Below are 13542 nucleotides of genomic sequence, written 5' to 3'. Positions count from 1 at the left end.
TATTGAGTACTCTTGCCCTGAGAGCAGCACGTAGTTCAATAAAAATAACAGTAGTATGAATATTGAGTACTCCTGTCCTGAGAGCAGTGCATAGTTCAGTAAAAATAACAGTGATATAAATATTGAGTACTCCTGCCCCGAGAGCAGCGCATAGTTCAGTAAAAATAACAGTAATAGGGACCTATTGAGTACTCCTGCCCTGAGAGCAGCACATAGTTCAGTAAAAATAACATTTATGTGAATATTGAGTACTCCTGCCATGAGAGCAGCGCATAGTTCAGTAAAAATAACAGTAATATGAATATTGAGCACTCCTGCCCTGAGAGCAGCGCATAGTTCAGTAAAAATAACAGTAATATGAATATTGAGTACTCCTGCCCTGAGAGCAGCGCATAGGTCAGTAAAAATAACAGTAATAGGGACCTATTGAGTACTCCTGCCCTGAGAGCAGCACGTAGTTCAATAAAAATAACAGTAGTATGAATATTGAGTACTCCTGTCCTGAGAGCAGTGCATAGTTCAGTAAACATAACAGTGATATAAATATTGAGTACTCCTGCCCTGAGAGCAGCGCATAGTTAAGTAAAAATAAGAGTAATATGAATATTAAGTACTCCTTCCCTCAGAGCAGCTCATAGTTCAGTAAAAATAACAGTAATAGGGACCTATTGAGTCCTCCTGCCCCGAGAGCAGTGCATAGTTCAGTAAAAATTTCTCCAAACACAGACTTTATTGGAACTCAGGACCAAAGGAAAGCAGGACACCAAAAGGACAAAAGGACAACGCAGGGCTTATAAATGGAACGAAATCAAACGAGGAGAACTGTAACAGGTGGGGAACAAATCAAACACGGCTGGAGACTAAAGAACTCATAATGACAGGAACAGGAACAAACCAAATATGGGCACGAGAGGAGGGGAAACACAAGACACGGGAGGACAGGACTGAGTGCTCTGGAGGCCTCTAGGGACCAGGAGACACAGACGGCCTCCAGGGCGGCGCCCATTCCGGGAGCCATGGCGGATCAGGGGACTCGGGCGGCCATGGTGGATCAGGGGAGTCCGGCGGCCATGGTGGATCAGGGGTGTCCGGCGGCCATGGCGGATCAGGGGAGTCTGGCGGCCATGGCGGATCAGGGGAGTCCGGCGGCCATGGCGGATCTGCCTCCGAGACCTCGGCCTCTCTACTACTACCCTACTACCCCCAAATTTTCCTGGGGAAATTAGAGGTGGTCTTGGGCTGGGGTTCAGGGGAAGCGCCTTCGTGGCGCAGGCACTGGGGGGCGCTTTGGTAGCGCGGAGCTGGACGGGACCAGCCGAAACTCTTGGGAGCGCCTTCGTGGCGCAGGCACTGGGGGGCGCTTTGGTAGCGCGGAGCTGGACGGGACCAGCCGAAACTCTTGGGAGTGCCTTCGTGGCGCAAGCACTGGGGGGCGCTCTGGAAGCGCGGTGCTGGACGGGACCAGCGGAGACTCTTGGGGGCGCCTTCGTGGCGCAGGCACTGGGGGGCGCTCTGGAAGCGCGGTGCTGGACGGGACCAGCGGAGACGTAGGAGGGCTGGACGGGACCAGCGGGAACGACGGAGAGCTGGACGGCCACTTGCGAGGGGCAGGCACTGGCGTCCACAACATCCCCTCGTACTCCACCAATAACCCTAGGGTTACCTGTGGGATATCCGTTACCTGTGGGATATCCGGCTTTCGTGGGCCGCGAACGGCGGCGGGCTTGCGTGGCCTGCGAACGGGAGCGGGCTTGCGTGAGCCGCGAACGGGAGCGGGCTTGCGTGAGCCGCGAACGGCGGCGGGCTTTCGTAGGCAGCGAACAGACAGTGTGGAAGCATTGGAAAAGCATGTTTTACTCCAGTTACCTCATTAGCAGCTTTGGTGCGATCGACTGATGAAGCAGTCTAATGAAAATGCATACTAGGCTATATGGAAAATATAGTCGATGATTATTTGTTCTGTGCATCTTTGTTTGCTAATTATCTCACTAAACATTAGAGATGTTTATTTATTTATTTTTTTTCATGAAAATACATGAAAAAAAAACAAGATGGCGGCGCGGTCAGACACAGCGGCTTCTCCGGATCCCAAAGACGATGCTTTTATGTCTTTTAATGTCGTCTGTTCATCTCCAAACAATGTCAATTTACCGCTAATTCATCGGGAGATCACTCCGATACATCTATGATCGCCAAAGCCTTTTGGATATCGACAACACATACAAACACTAACTCTAGCCGGTGGCTACTGAGAAGCTACGAGGCCTTTGTTTACTGCTGGAGCCGGACCTCGAGACCGCGGCCTCGCCTACTGACGCTACCCGCACAAGCTGCGTCGCAAGCGGTGTGAGAGAGGACGGAAGCGCGGTAAGCACGGAGGTATACAAGCCAGGCTAAGGGCTAACCCCACAAGACCGGCTCTTCCAACACTCATGCTCTCAAACGTTCGCTCTCTGGAAAACAAACTGGACTTAATTCAACTCAGTCGGTCTACACAGCATGAGGCAAGGGATTGTTGTGTGTTTGTTTTCACTGAAACATGGCTAAACGACAACATCCCAAACTCCCCCCGTGTGCAAACGCTAAGGACGCGCTTTGTGAACTGCGCCATCAGCGAACAACAAACAAATAACCCTGACGGCTTTTTCATCATAGCCGGTGACTTCAACCACGCAAACTTAAAGACAGTTTTACCAAAGTTCTACCAACATGTGAACTTTGCAACAAGGGGAAATAACACACTGGACTTTGTTTACACAACAGAAAAGAACGCATACAAAGCCGAACCCTGCCCCCACCTCGGGTACTCGAACCACATCTCTGTTATGCTAATCCCAGCATACAGACCACTTCTCAAACTTGCCAAACCGGTTCTAAAGCAGATCACGGTATGGCCAGAAAATGCTACCTCAGCACTGCAGGACTGCTTCCAGGACACAGACTGGAACATGTTTAAAGAGGCGGCCACCTACAACAACCACACAGACCTGCAGGAGTACACTGAAACTGTGACTGCTTACATCAAAAAGTGCACTGATGATGTGACAGTCACCAAGACCATCACCACACGCGCCAACCAGAAGCCATGGATGACAGCAGAGGTTCGTGGGCTGCTAAAGACCAGAGATGAAGCTTTCAGATCAGGAGATAAAGCAGCCCTCAAAACAGCAAGAGCCAATCTGTCCCGCAGCATGAAAAATGCAAAACAGTCATATGCTCAAAAAAATCAACAATCACTTCACAGACAGCAGAGACACACAGAGTATGTGGCAAGCCATTCAGACCATCACAGACTACAAGCCCCCGCCACAGGCCTGTGATGATGACATATCCCTCCCAGATACACTCAACCACTTTTATTCACGGTTTGAAATGCAGAATGACACACCTGCACAAAAACTGCCCACACCTCCCAACGACCAGGCGCTCTGTCTGTCTCCAGCCGACATAAGGAAGACCCTATCTAGGATCAACCCACGCAAGGCTGCGGCTCCCGACAACATACCTGGCCGTGTACTGAAAGACTGTGCTGTACAGCTGACAGATGTCCTAACAGATATCTTCAACACCTCGCTGAGCCAGGCAGTCGTCCCCACATGTCTCAAATCCACAACAATCATACCGGTACCAAAGAAATCACCTTTGTCCTGTCTAAATGACTACCGTCCCATAGCACTGACTCCAATCATGATGAAGTGCTTTGAGAGGTTAGTCATGCACAACATCAAAACCAGCCTCCCCAACACACTCGATCCACTCCAGTTTGCATACCGTCCAAACCGCTCTACGGACGATGCAATTTCCTCCACCTAGCTCTTACCCACCTAGAAAACAACTCAACAAACTCTTATGTTAGAATGCTGTTCATTGACTTCAGCTCAGCATTCAACACAATAATCCCACAACAGCTCATAAATAAACTAAACCTGCTGGGCCTTAACAACTCCCTCTGTAATTGGATTCTGGACTTTCTAACCGGAAGACCTCAGTCAGTCCGTGTCGGCCACAACACCTCGAGCACTACATTTTCCTTACACGATGCTCCAGCAAAGCCAATAGTATCATGAAGGACTCCACACACCCCTCCCACAGTCTCTTCCAGCTTCTACCATCAGGAAGACGGTACCGAAGCATCAGAGCCCGCTCTGCCAGACTGCTCAACAGCTTTTTCCCCCAGGCTGTGAGAGCCTTGAACTCAAATCACCCCGCCCCTCTCTGAAACCCCATACAAACCCCCTATCTCCTGAAACATGGACCATCTGAAACTTATGGAACTTTTTTTTGTGCAATCGAAGTGTGCTACACACAGGTGAGTGGGCCTGTACAAACCACCTGTAGTAGCACACTCTCCTCCTCTATGCACACTAGTCACTTTTCACACACACTGCTGTGTGTATACAAAATCCCACAAAAAGACTCAGTAATATATGTATGTTTACATGCTCATGCACTACAAATCATCCTGCACTGTTCCCCAGCCAGCTGCTGACTCACAATGTTTCTCTTCGCACATGTACAGTATTTATCTGAAGCACTCATATAGTTTGTATTTTTCAGTTTATGTATAGGTAAAAATTTTTTATATATAGTATATTTATAGTCAAAATCTATCAGTAGGATAGTTGTGTATAGGTTTATATTGTTTTACTTCATTGCTGTATCCCTGTATTTATGTAGCACCGTGGTCCTGTGAGGCACGACATTTCGTTCCACTATACGATAAAGACAATAAAGCTCGACTTGACTAAATTCACTCACATTATAATAAATGCCTCACACGAAGCATCAGTAATGTATCTGTCTGAAGTATTCCCTCCACGTTCAAATTTCCTGACCCTGCCTCTGCTTCAATTTCATTGGTTGAATCTGTGAACCAGTCATTTTCCTTTCTGCCCTCAGAACATTTTTGAGTAAGTAAAACTCCCATCTGCAGTATTTGATAGAATCAGTGATGCCATGTGTCTAAACAAAATGTCCAGGACCTCCAGCAGAAATATAGGCCCACAACATTAAAAATACAGCAGTATATTTTATTGTACACATGGGGTACTTTTTATCCCTGTGTTCACCAAACCCATCTTGAGTGTTTGCTGCTAAAAAGCACATTTTTTAGTTACATCTGGCCATAGAAGCCAGTCTCATTTGAAGTTCCAGTCGTGTCTGACAACTGAATATGCTGGAAATTATTTTCTGGTGAAAGCATTTTCTTTTTAAAAAAATTTTCTTGAAGCCCTCCCAAACAACATGTGGTGATGTAGGTGCTGTTTGATCATTTTTTAAAAAGGTTTTCTGACCCCGAAACTCAACCTTTTTCTGCAATTCTCCAGCTGTGATCCTTGAAGAGTCTTTGGCCACTCAAACTCTTCTTCTCACCATGCATTAGGACGATATAGACACATGTCCTCTACCAGGCAGATTCATAACATTTTCTGTTGATTGGAACTTCTTTGAAATTATTGCCCTTTTGTTGGAAATAGGAATTTTCAGTGCTCTAGCTCTTTTCTTAAAGTCACTTTCTAATTTGTGAAGCTCAATTATCTTTTGCTGCACATCAGAAATATATTCTTTGGTTTTTCTCATTGTGATGGGCGATTCATTTGGCCTTTGTTTACCCTCCAATTTATATTTCTGTGAAACAGGAAGCCATGGCTGGATAATTTCATGTTCCATAATCATGCTGGTGTGCTCAAAATTGTGAATATGAATGGGAATATATTTCAGATATATTTTTATCATAAGAATTTCTAGGAGTACCAGTAATTGTCCCCAACATGTACCTGAGAAAAAACATTTCATAATGATATTTCCCCCCAATTTAAATTCTTATTCTCCAATGAAAGCTTAGATTTTTGTGATTTGTTTTTAAAATAAAAGATCAAAAGGATTAACAATGAACATTTATTTTCAGCCTTCTTTGCTCATATTTACCAAGGGTACCAACAATTCTGACCACGTGTGTAACTGCAAAGAGGAACCGCTAATAGCTTTATAAACATACTTCAAATAGCCAAAATGTAAATAAAAAATAGCTCAAACTAATATACCAGAACCAAAAGTTTACTTACACAAGTAGGTATAATATCAGCTTTATTTCACCTGCAATTATTATTTTAAAAGGAAAATAAAATACCTACATATTCACTTAGGATTGGATTAAAGTGTGGATTTAAGGTAACTAAATCGACAAACCTCCCAGAAAGAAAGAAATCCCATTCAAATAACTTGATAACTTTTACTCAAATCTACAATAATGCTGATATGCTTTAATGAGCAAAATACTAATTCAGTAATAAAAACAATAACGTCTTAAAATAGTTTTGCACATAATGGTTACACACAAGTGTTTACCTGTTTTTAAAGGTTTTTTTAACATTTGAAATTAATGCCAGTGAAAGGCTGCAACAAAACAAGTATTTTCCTTATACCAACCACAAGTTTAAAAGTCCTTTAAGCACTGGAAACAAAAGTTTGAATAATGTATTGAGAAATTAAGCACCACCATAAGTGATTGTGGCTTTATTAGATAATCTACAAGACACCGCAGAATACACAGAAACAGGAACACACGGCAATAATGAACTTAATCATTATAAATAATTGGGGCTAATATTGTTAAAACCCAGCCTTGTCCTATTTTAACAGAAAGAAAAGAGTTGAAACCTTTTACCACTGAGAACTTTATATACAGTAATGTACAAAAAAGAAACACATTTTGTGAGTGGAAGAATGACAAAGCAATTATCAGTGGAGCTCATAATTAAAAAATGCATTATTAATACAATGTTACTACAACAATTCTGTGTGGCAAATGTGGACAAATGTGCAATAAACCTCTTGCTTTTGCGCAAATGCTTGTTTAAGTTCGTGCAGAGGAATGAGAGGGAAAGGACAAGCAAAATAATGAAGTTTGAGGTAATGGTGGCTTCATATAACAGAAAAACTAGAAAATAAGAAAATGATCATTTTGCACAACTGAATTCAAAATGCTTTAAAATAAAACTATGAACAATAACAAAAAAGATTGTCATGAAAGTTTTGTCATACATTGCAAATGAACAGTTAGAAATGGACAGGTGAAACATTTCAGGGAAATTTATAGAATTTCCAAGTAGAAAGAACATAGGCTCAACATTCAGTGTCAGGGGAGGACCAGAAATTCAGAAGAGCACAGCACAATATAAACTCTCTCTGTAAATGATTCTTAGAAGACTGAGCGTGGTTGCTTCATGCTGTAATGGGCTTCAGTTGCAGACACATAGGCAGACTCTGGAAAGAAGTCCTCATGAAACTCTGCCAAAAACCTGAAAGATAATGCAAAATAGTTTGAAGCGGAGACGAAATAACTGGCGACCAGGTAAAAATGAAGGTTTCACTTTATTTTGATGGTCCCTTTAACACATTCTGTTGACTATAAGTAAAATTGCACCTACATTTCTACTGACTCTCATTGGAGTATTAGTAGTGTATTAGTAGACTGGTAGGGTTAGGGTTAGAATAAGTTGACATGTACTTCAGTTGACAAAGTTACTTACAATCAGTAGAATATCTGTTGGGAGACCATCACAATAAAGAGTTAGCAGATATGAAGCAGACAGTCTACTAATACTAATGAGAGTTTGTTGACATGTAGGTGCAACATTACTTGGTGTCAACAGAATGTTCAAAAGGGACCATCAAAATAAAGTGTTACCAAAATTAAGGTACAATAATTACTTCTCATCCAAGGGTTAACAAGTTAAAATATTAGTTAATATATATTCACATATCTAGAAAAATGAGATAATGTGTTTGTTAATGTTTACTGATGTACTAATCAAAACTTACCTAATGATTAACTTTTAGTACACATGATCATGCACTTCTTGAAAATCTACAGATCATTTTGTTAGATGGTTTAGTTGACCTCTTGGGAATCTAGCCAGTAGTGGTACTTTATAAAGCACTATAGTTATTGTTTATCAAAAGATAACTGTAGTTAGAAAATGTGAGCAACTCTTTTTAATAGCTACCATAACCGCTACTATAACCAATAACAGTTTTTAGTCTTTCTGCAATCTTTCTCTCCCTGTTGGAGGTTGAATGAGTTTCACAAGTTTGCACTTACATACAAAAGGATTTAGCAAATAGTAAGCATATTTGGCTCCGAGGGCTCAGAGCTCAGAATATAGCCCAAACCCAGAGAACTCCCCGCCCTCATCCCCCATCCCTGCCTGGGATGAGAATAGTTTACGAGTGAGGTGTTGGAGTGGAGGAGAGATGCTGGAAATCTGTTGTGGGACAGAGCTGAGTTGGCTGTGTGTGGGTGTGTATATCTATCTATCTATGTATATACTGTATATATATATATATATATATATATACACACACATACATATAACATGCTAATTAAGTTGATCAATCAGACGAGTTCCACCTGTGCTGAACTGATTATCTGATCGTGCTCTTCCCGAACCTTGTGAAGACCATTCAGAATAACTTATCTAGTGCCTCCCTGGATATATTATAAAATTAAAAAGTTTTGCTGAATGCAACTGATTGCCTTTCTTAAACACTATTTTAAACTTCTAACTTGGATTAAACTCAGTATTTGCTTGCATTTATTAATATTCACTTGTTGTGTATGCTTATGCCTTAAATAATACACTAATTGTAATACAACCTTAAATACTACACTAATTGTAATACAACCTTAAATACCACACTAATTGCAATATAAATAAACATTAGTAGGTTAAAATGATATTTCGATATTTTTGGGGATTTTTTTGATAACGATAATTAGACGATATTTTGCAGAGTGTGTTAATGTGCTGATATCTGATATCTAACATTTTCTAAAAGTGTGCATCTTTTGAATCAAATTGTTACATTTAATCAGTCAATTAGAATAATAAGACATTTAGGCTGTTACCAAATAAATGAAACCAGTATCAACTAAATTAATCTTTGCAGAAGTTGCATCTGAAGTGACATTTAGATGTATTTACACACTGTTTAATGCAGCTCAGAGGGACATGGAGTGATTTAACCTGCAGTTACAAATGCATGTTTTGATAATTTAAACATAAAACATTGAACACTGATATTTGAAATTATTTTAAAATGAAAAGATACTTGAAATTAAACTCGCCAGTAGGTGGCAGAAAGTCACTGTTAACAAGTGAGTCATTGCGACTGAACTGAATCATTTAAACGGTTGATTCGTTCAGGAACGAAACAACATTGTCCTGTTACTCAGAGACACAAAACAGTGCTGTAGCTGTTTGGAATTATTTTTTTGTTGGCGAAATGGAGCAAAAATAGGCAATATGGTGTCTAAAAAGTAAGTCTCTTAATATCAACTTATTGTTTATTGAACTGTTGTATAAAATCAGTATCACATTTGTAATCATGCTTATTTTTGAAGAAAAAAATGTGGTTTTAACCATATGAAATGATATATTATATATATATATATATATACACACATTTTCTCCATATCTTGAATTTTGTGATCATTCTTAATGCATTTTAATAGACTGAATCATGCAGTGAAAGAACACACTCTAAATGAGCACGTGCTCTAGTGTAGACCTCACGTAATGTAAGTGTGCACTCCGTAGGTGTTCTATTTGGTTTTTGCAAAATACTCGATTACGATATTATCACAGACGATATATCTCGCACCCCTACATATTAGACAAAAATATTATTTTAAATGATCATTAATGGATCATATTTATTCCACAGATATCATTTAGTACCAAAAAATCACCTCAAAATATTACACAAATATTATTTCACTAAAATATAGTACATTAATTTAACTGATTAAAAACAGGTACACTTAAGGTTCTTGGTCACTCAAGAAAAATATAGCCTATTAATGTTGTCTCTTTATCACTCCCCAGAATAAAATGCTACTGTAAAGCGTAGTCAACATAGTAATCAATGCACATTATGTGGTAATATTATACTGTGCTGGACTTTATATTTCAATTTATCATACATTTTGATATTCATTTTGGGCTGTCAATTGGGACTGCGAGAATCCTCTTAGTCTCCCCCTGGCTTCCTGTTTTAAGAGGAAGTAGGCTATATTAGTTGTTCTCTGCAAGGTGCTCCATGCAGTTCCTAACATCCAAGTCCACCTGGGTTTTCACAGCTCATTAAGATGTAACGTCTGCAAGCAGGGCTGTCGCTAATTGGGTGAAAGGTGGTGACGATTATATGGGCCCATTGCTGAGGGAGATTTCAACCGAATGGCCGAGGTCAGCCTAAAATGAAGCTAAGCTACAGTTGATGGGCCACTGCTGCCCATAGTCACGAAAGCATATAATTTGCACGTTTTTTAAGCCTTGCCAATATAAACATTCAAAGAGTTTAAAGCATTCAAACAAGACATGAAAAAAACTCAACTGAGTACTCGCACTGTGTTCGGTGTGCACACAGAGAGCCGCATCTCACAGACAGCACACAAACACCGAACCAAGCTCTCCTTTGCGTCCTCCTGCACCTGAACGTACAAATAGCTTGAACAAAATTTCCAGCTTGAAAAAATCAGATGTGTATCATTATATTGGATGCATTGTATCTTGAAGTGAACGTGCCTAATTTACTAGCTGCTGTCGGTGTCCTTAATGTTAATCCAAGAAAATGAAACACTGGGGCCCCCGCAAACCCCAGCTACGGCCCTGTCTGTAAGTAATTGTTAATATATTTATTTGTATTTTGAGTGTGTTATATTTATGTAAGATTATGTTAGTACTAACCCAGTTGATTTATGCTTTAGATACAATGACATCTCTGAATTCAATAATAAAATGCCTTTAACTGAAAATTGAGTGTTTAATCTTATCATTATACATTACTGACACTCTATCCTCCAATTTGATACTGTTAAGTGCTTTGACACAATCTGTATTGTTAAAAGCGCTATATAAATAAAGGTGACTTGACTTGACTAGACACCTTTTCCTTCCAGGCTGTTGATGACAAGAAATCATTTACCCGGCAAGGTGTACTGTCAACAGTAAACAGCCTATATGATCCCTTTGGTTTCATTGCTCCTATTACCATCAAGGGCAGGCTGTTGCTTATGGAACTCTGCACAGGCTTAAGACTGGGATTCCTCACTACCAGATGACAAAGTCAGAATGGATATGATGGAGGAACTTAGGGTGCTTTCACACTAGCACATTTGGTGTGCACCCGGGTTCGACTGACGTCAGAGTTTGGTTCGTTTGGATGATGTGAACGCTGTCTTTCGAACTCGGTTGTGCACCCACGAACTGTACCCGAGTCTACTTAAAAAGGTCTGGGGTACGGTTCAAGTGAACTCTGGTACGGTTCGCTGCTGATGTGAGCGCAATCGTACCAAATCGCACTGCAAGCAGAAAGCTGTATGTCTCATTTCTGTTCGCCTTCAGTGTTCTTTAGATCATTTGCAGTACATTTGTAAGACAGACGTAAGTGCTTTATGCACTGAAGCTTTGTAAACAAAACGAACGGTTCAAAAATGTAACTATATAAAAGTGCAGAGAGCAATTTTATGCATTTTGCTGTCTTCTCACGCGCTGTCATTACTAAGCAACGGGATAAACAGCTGCTGGCTTGATGACGCAAACGAGTTGGTTCGGACCCAAATAAAATAATATGTGACCCTGGACCACAAAACCAGTCTTAAGTCGCTGGGGTATATTTCCTACTGTAAATATATCAAAACTTAATTTTTGATCAGTAATATGCATAGCTAAGAACTTCATTTGGACAACTTTAAAGGTGATTTTCTCAGTATTTAGATTTTTTTGCACCCTCAGATTCCAGATTTTCAAATAGTTGTATCTCAGCCAAATATTGTCCGATCCTAACAAACCATACATCAATGGAAAGCTTATTTATTAAGCTTATGTAGAACTTGAAAAATTGACACTTATGACTGGTTTTGTGGTCCAGGGTCACATAAGAACACAGTCCAGCGGGGGCAGGGGGCAGGGGGAGGGGGGAGCAATCGAACTCCGGTTCGGACAAGGAAATCGAACCAAGTGTGAAAGCACCCTTAGTGTTCCCTATCAGTCAGTCACGTTCGACATTAAGTCAGAGTGACTGACGCAATTGGGATCTAGCCCGAGAGCCCAATGCCCTTCAAGTGTTAACAAAACAAGTCAATGACAGTTGGCGTGCGTGCTTTGCATCGCGCACCCCTCCCCACAGCACGGGTATAAAAGGAGAGCGCGTAAAAAGGGAAAGCTTTTTGATTCGGAGCCGAGCCTTTCAGCGCGAATCTCCAAGAGTGTCTACAGACAGCTACAGTGTTGGTGTTGAGGAGGCGAGTCAGCGGGGGTTGCTGTCCAGTTGCTGTCTCTTCAGGGCCACGAGTAATGCGGCATCGTTTTAAAGATGGCTTTCCGCTCGTGAGTTTCTGGATATGGTCGCTTCTTGGCACCGTCTGATGGTCACGAATGCTGTGTCTCATGTTTGGGCTGTCAGCATGCTGAAGCAGTGCTCGTGGATGAGTTATGTTCTCATTGTGGGAATATGACCATCGCGATGTTGCGATCCAGATACCTCCTCATCAAACGAGGGGGTGTTCCCCTTGCCATTCCCCGTTCTAGTTCCTCCGTCTCTCAGCAGTGGAGGACTACTTCGGCTCGTGATCAGGGTGATCCGAGGATAACAGTGAGAGCTTCCCCGTTGAGTGCGTCTCCGCGGGCCTCTCACTCCTCTAGCACTTTGCGCCCTCTGGTGTTCTCGGATTCGGCTGCGCTGCCTCCGTCAGGAACAGTGGCGTTGCCCGAGTCAGATCCAGAGCTGACCGCTATGCTTTCCCAGGCCGCCGAAAGTGCTGCACTGGAGACCTCCTTCTTCTCCCGAACGCTCGAGGTTGGATGATTGGTTCCTGGGGGCGCAGGCCGTTCTCCGACAGCCACCTCCAGTTCCATTCTTCCCGGAGGTACATGAGGAGGTGACTAGGTCTTGGAAGGCACCATTTTCTGCCCGAAACAGAGCTAGTACCTCCTCCGTCCTCACCACCCTTGATGGCGGGGCGGCCCAAGGGTATGTGGAGATCCCCCCAGTCGCCCGCAAAGAGCCGCCACCTGGCGGGGTAATCCACGCCTTCCATCCAGGGCCTGTAAACTCTTGTCTGCTTTAACGGCCAAGGCTTGCAGAGCTGCTGGACAAGCCACTTCCGCCCTGCACGCCATGGCCCTCCTGCAGGTCCACCAGGCCAAGGTGCACGAGGGTGGTGCTGACCCAGGTGTGTTGCAGGAGCTACGCACAGCGACGGACCTCACCCTGAGGGCGACGAAAGTCACAGCACGGTCCCTGGGTCAGACGATGTCCACTTTAGTGGTCCAGGAGTGTCACCTATGGCTGATCCTGGCAGATATGAGAGAGGCCGACAAGCATCGCTTCTTGGACTCCCCTATCTCCCAGGCTGGCCTATTTGGCGAAGTGGTGGACAGCTTTTCCCAACAGTTCTCTGCCGCACAGAAACAGATGGGGGCGTTCCGTCACATCGTCGTTCCCCAGCGGTCTGCTGCTGTCTCCACCCCTCTGCCT

General features: G+C 42.6%; 1 protein-coding gene across 10 annotated transcripts in view; it reads right to left on the bottom strand.

Moving 5' to 3' along the window:
- Positions 1 to 6605: 6605 nt before the first annotated feature.
- Positions 6606 to 13542, bottom strand: part of LOC131540449 (male-specific lethal 3 homolog) — a 223412-nt gene continuing 216475 nt past the window's right edge. For 9 of the 10 annotated variants that reach the window (XR_009271275.1, XR_009271278.1, XR_009271276.1 and 6 more), the window contains one exon: positions 6606 to 7301. Coding sequence is in view for 5 of the 10 variants with exons in the window: in XM_058775302.1 (XP_058631285.1) it covers positions 7202 to 7301 (100 nt within the window). In the remaining 5 variants the exon portion in view is untranslated. Of the gene's footprint in view, positions 7302 to 10398; positions 10496 to 13542 lie in introns of all 10 variants that reach the window. The other variant, XM_058775292.1, reaches the window with a different exon arrangement.

Source organism: Onychostoma macrolepis, chromosome 01 (genome assembly GCF_012432095.1).
Source record: "Onychostoma macrolepis isolate SWU-2019 chromosome 01, ASM1243209v1, whole genome shotgun sequence".
NCBI lineage: Eukaryota > Metazoa > Chordata > Actinopteri > Cypriniformes > Cyprinidae > Onychostoma > Onychostoma macrolepis.
The sequence above is the reverse complement of the archived record's forward strand: the minus strand, read 5'-3'. Positions and strand labels throughout refer to the sequence as shown.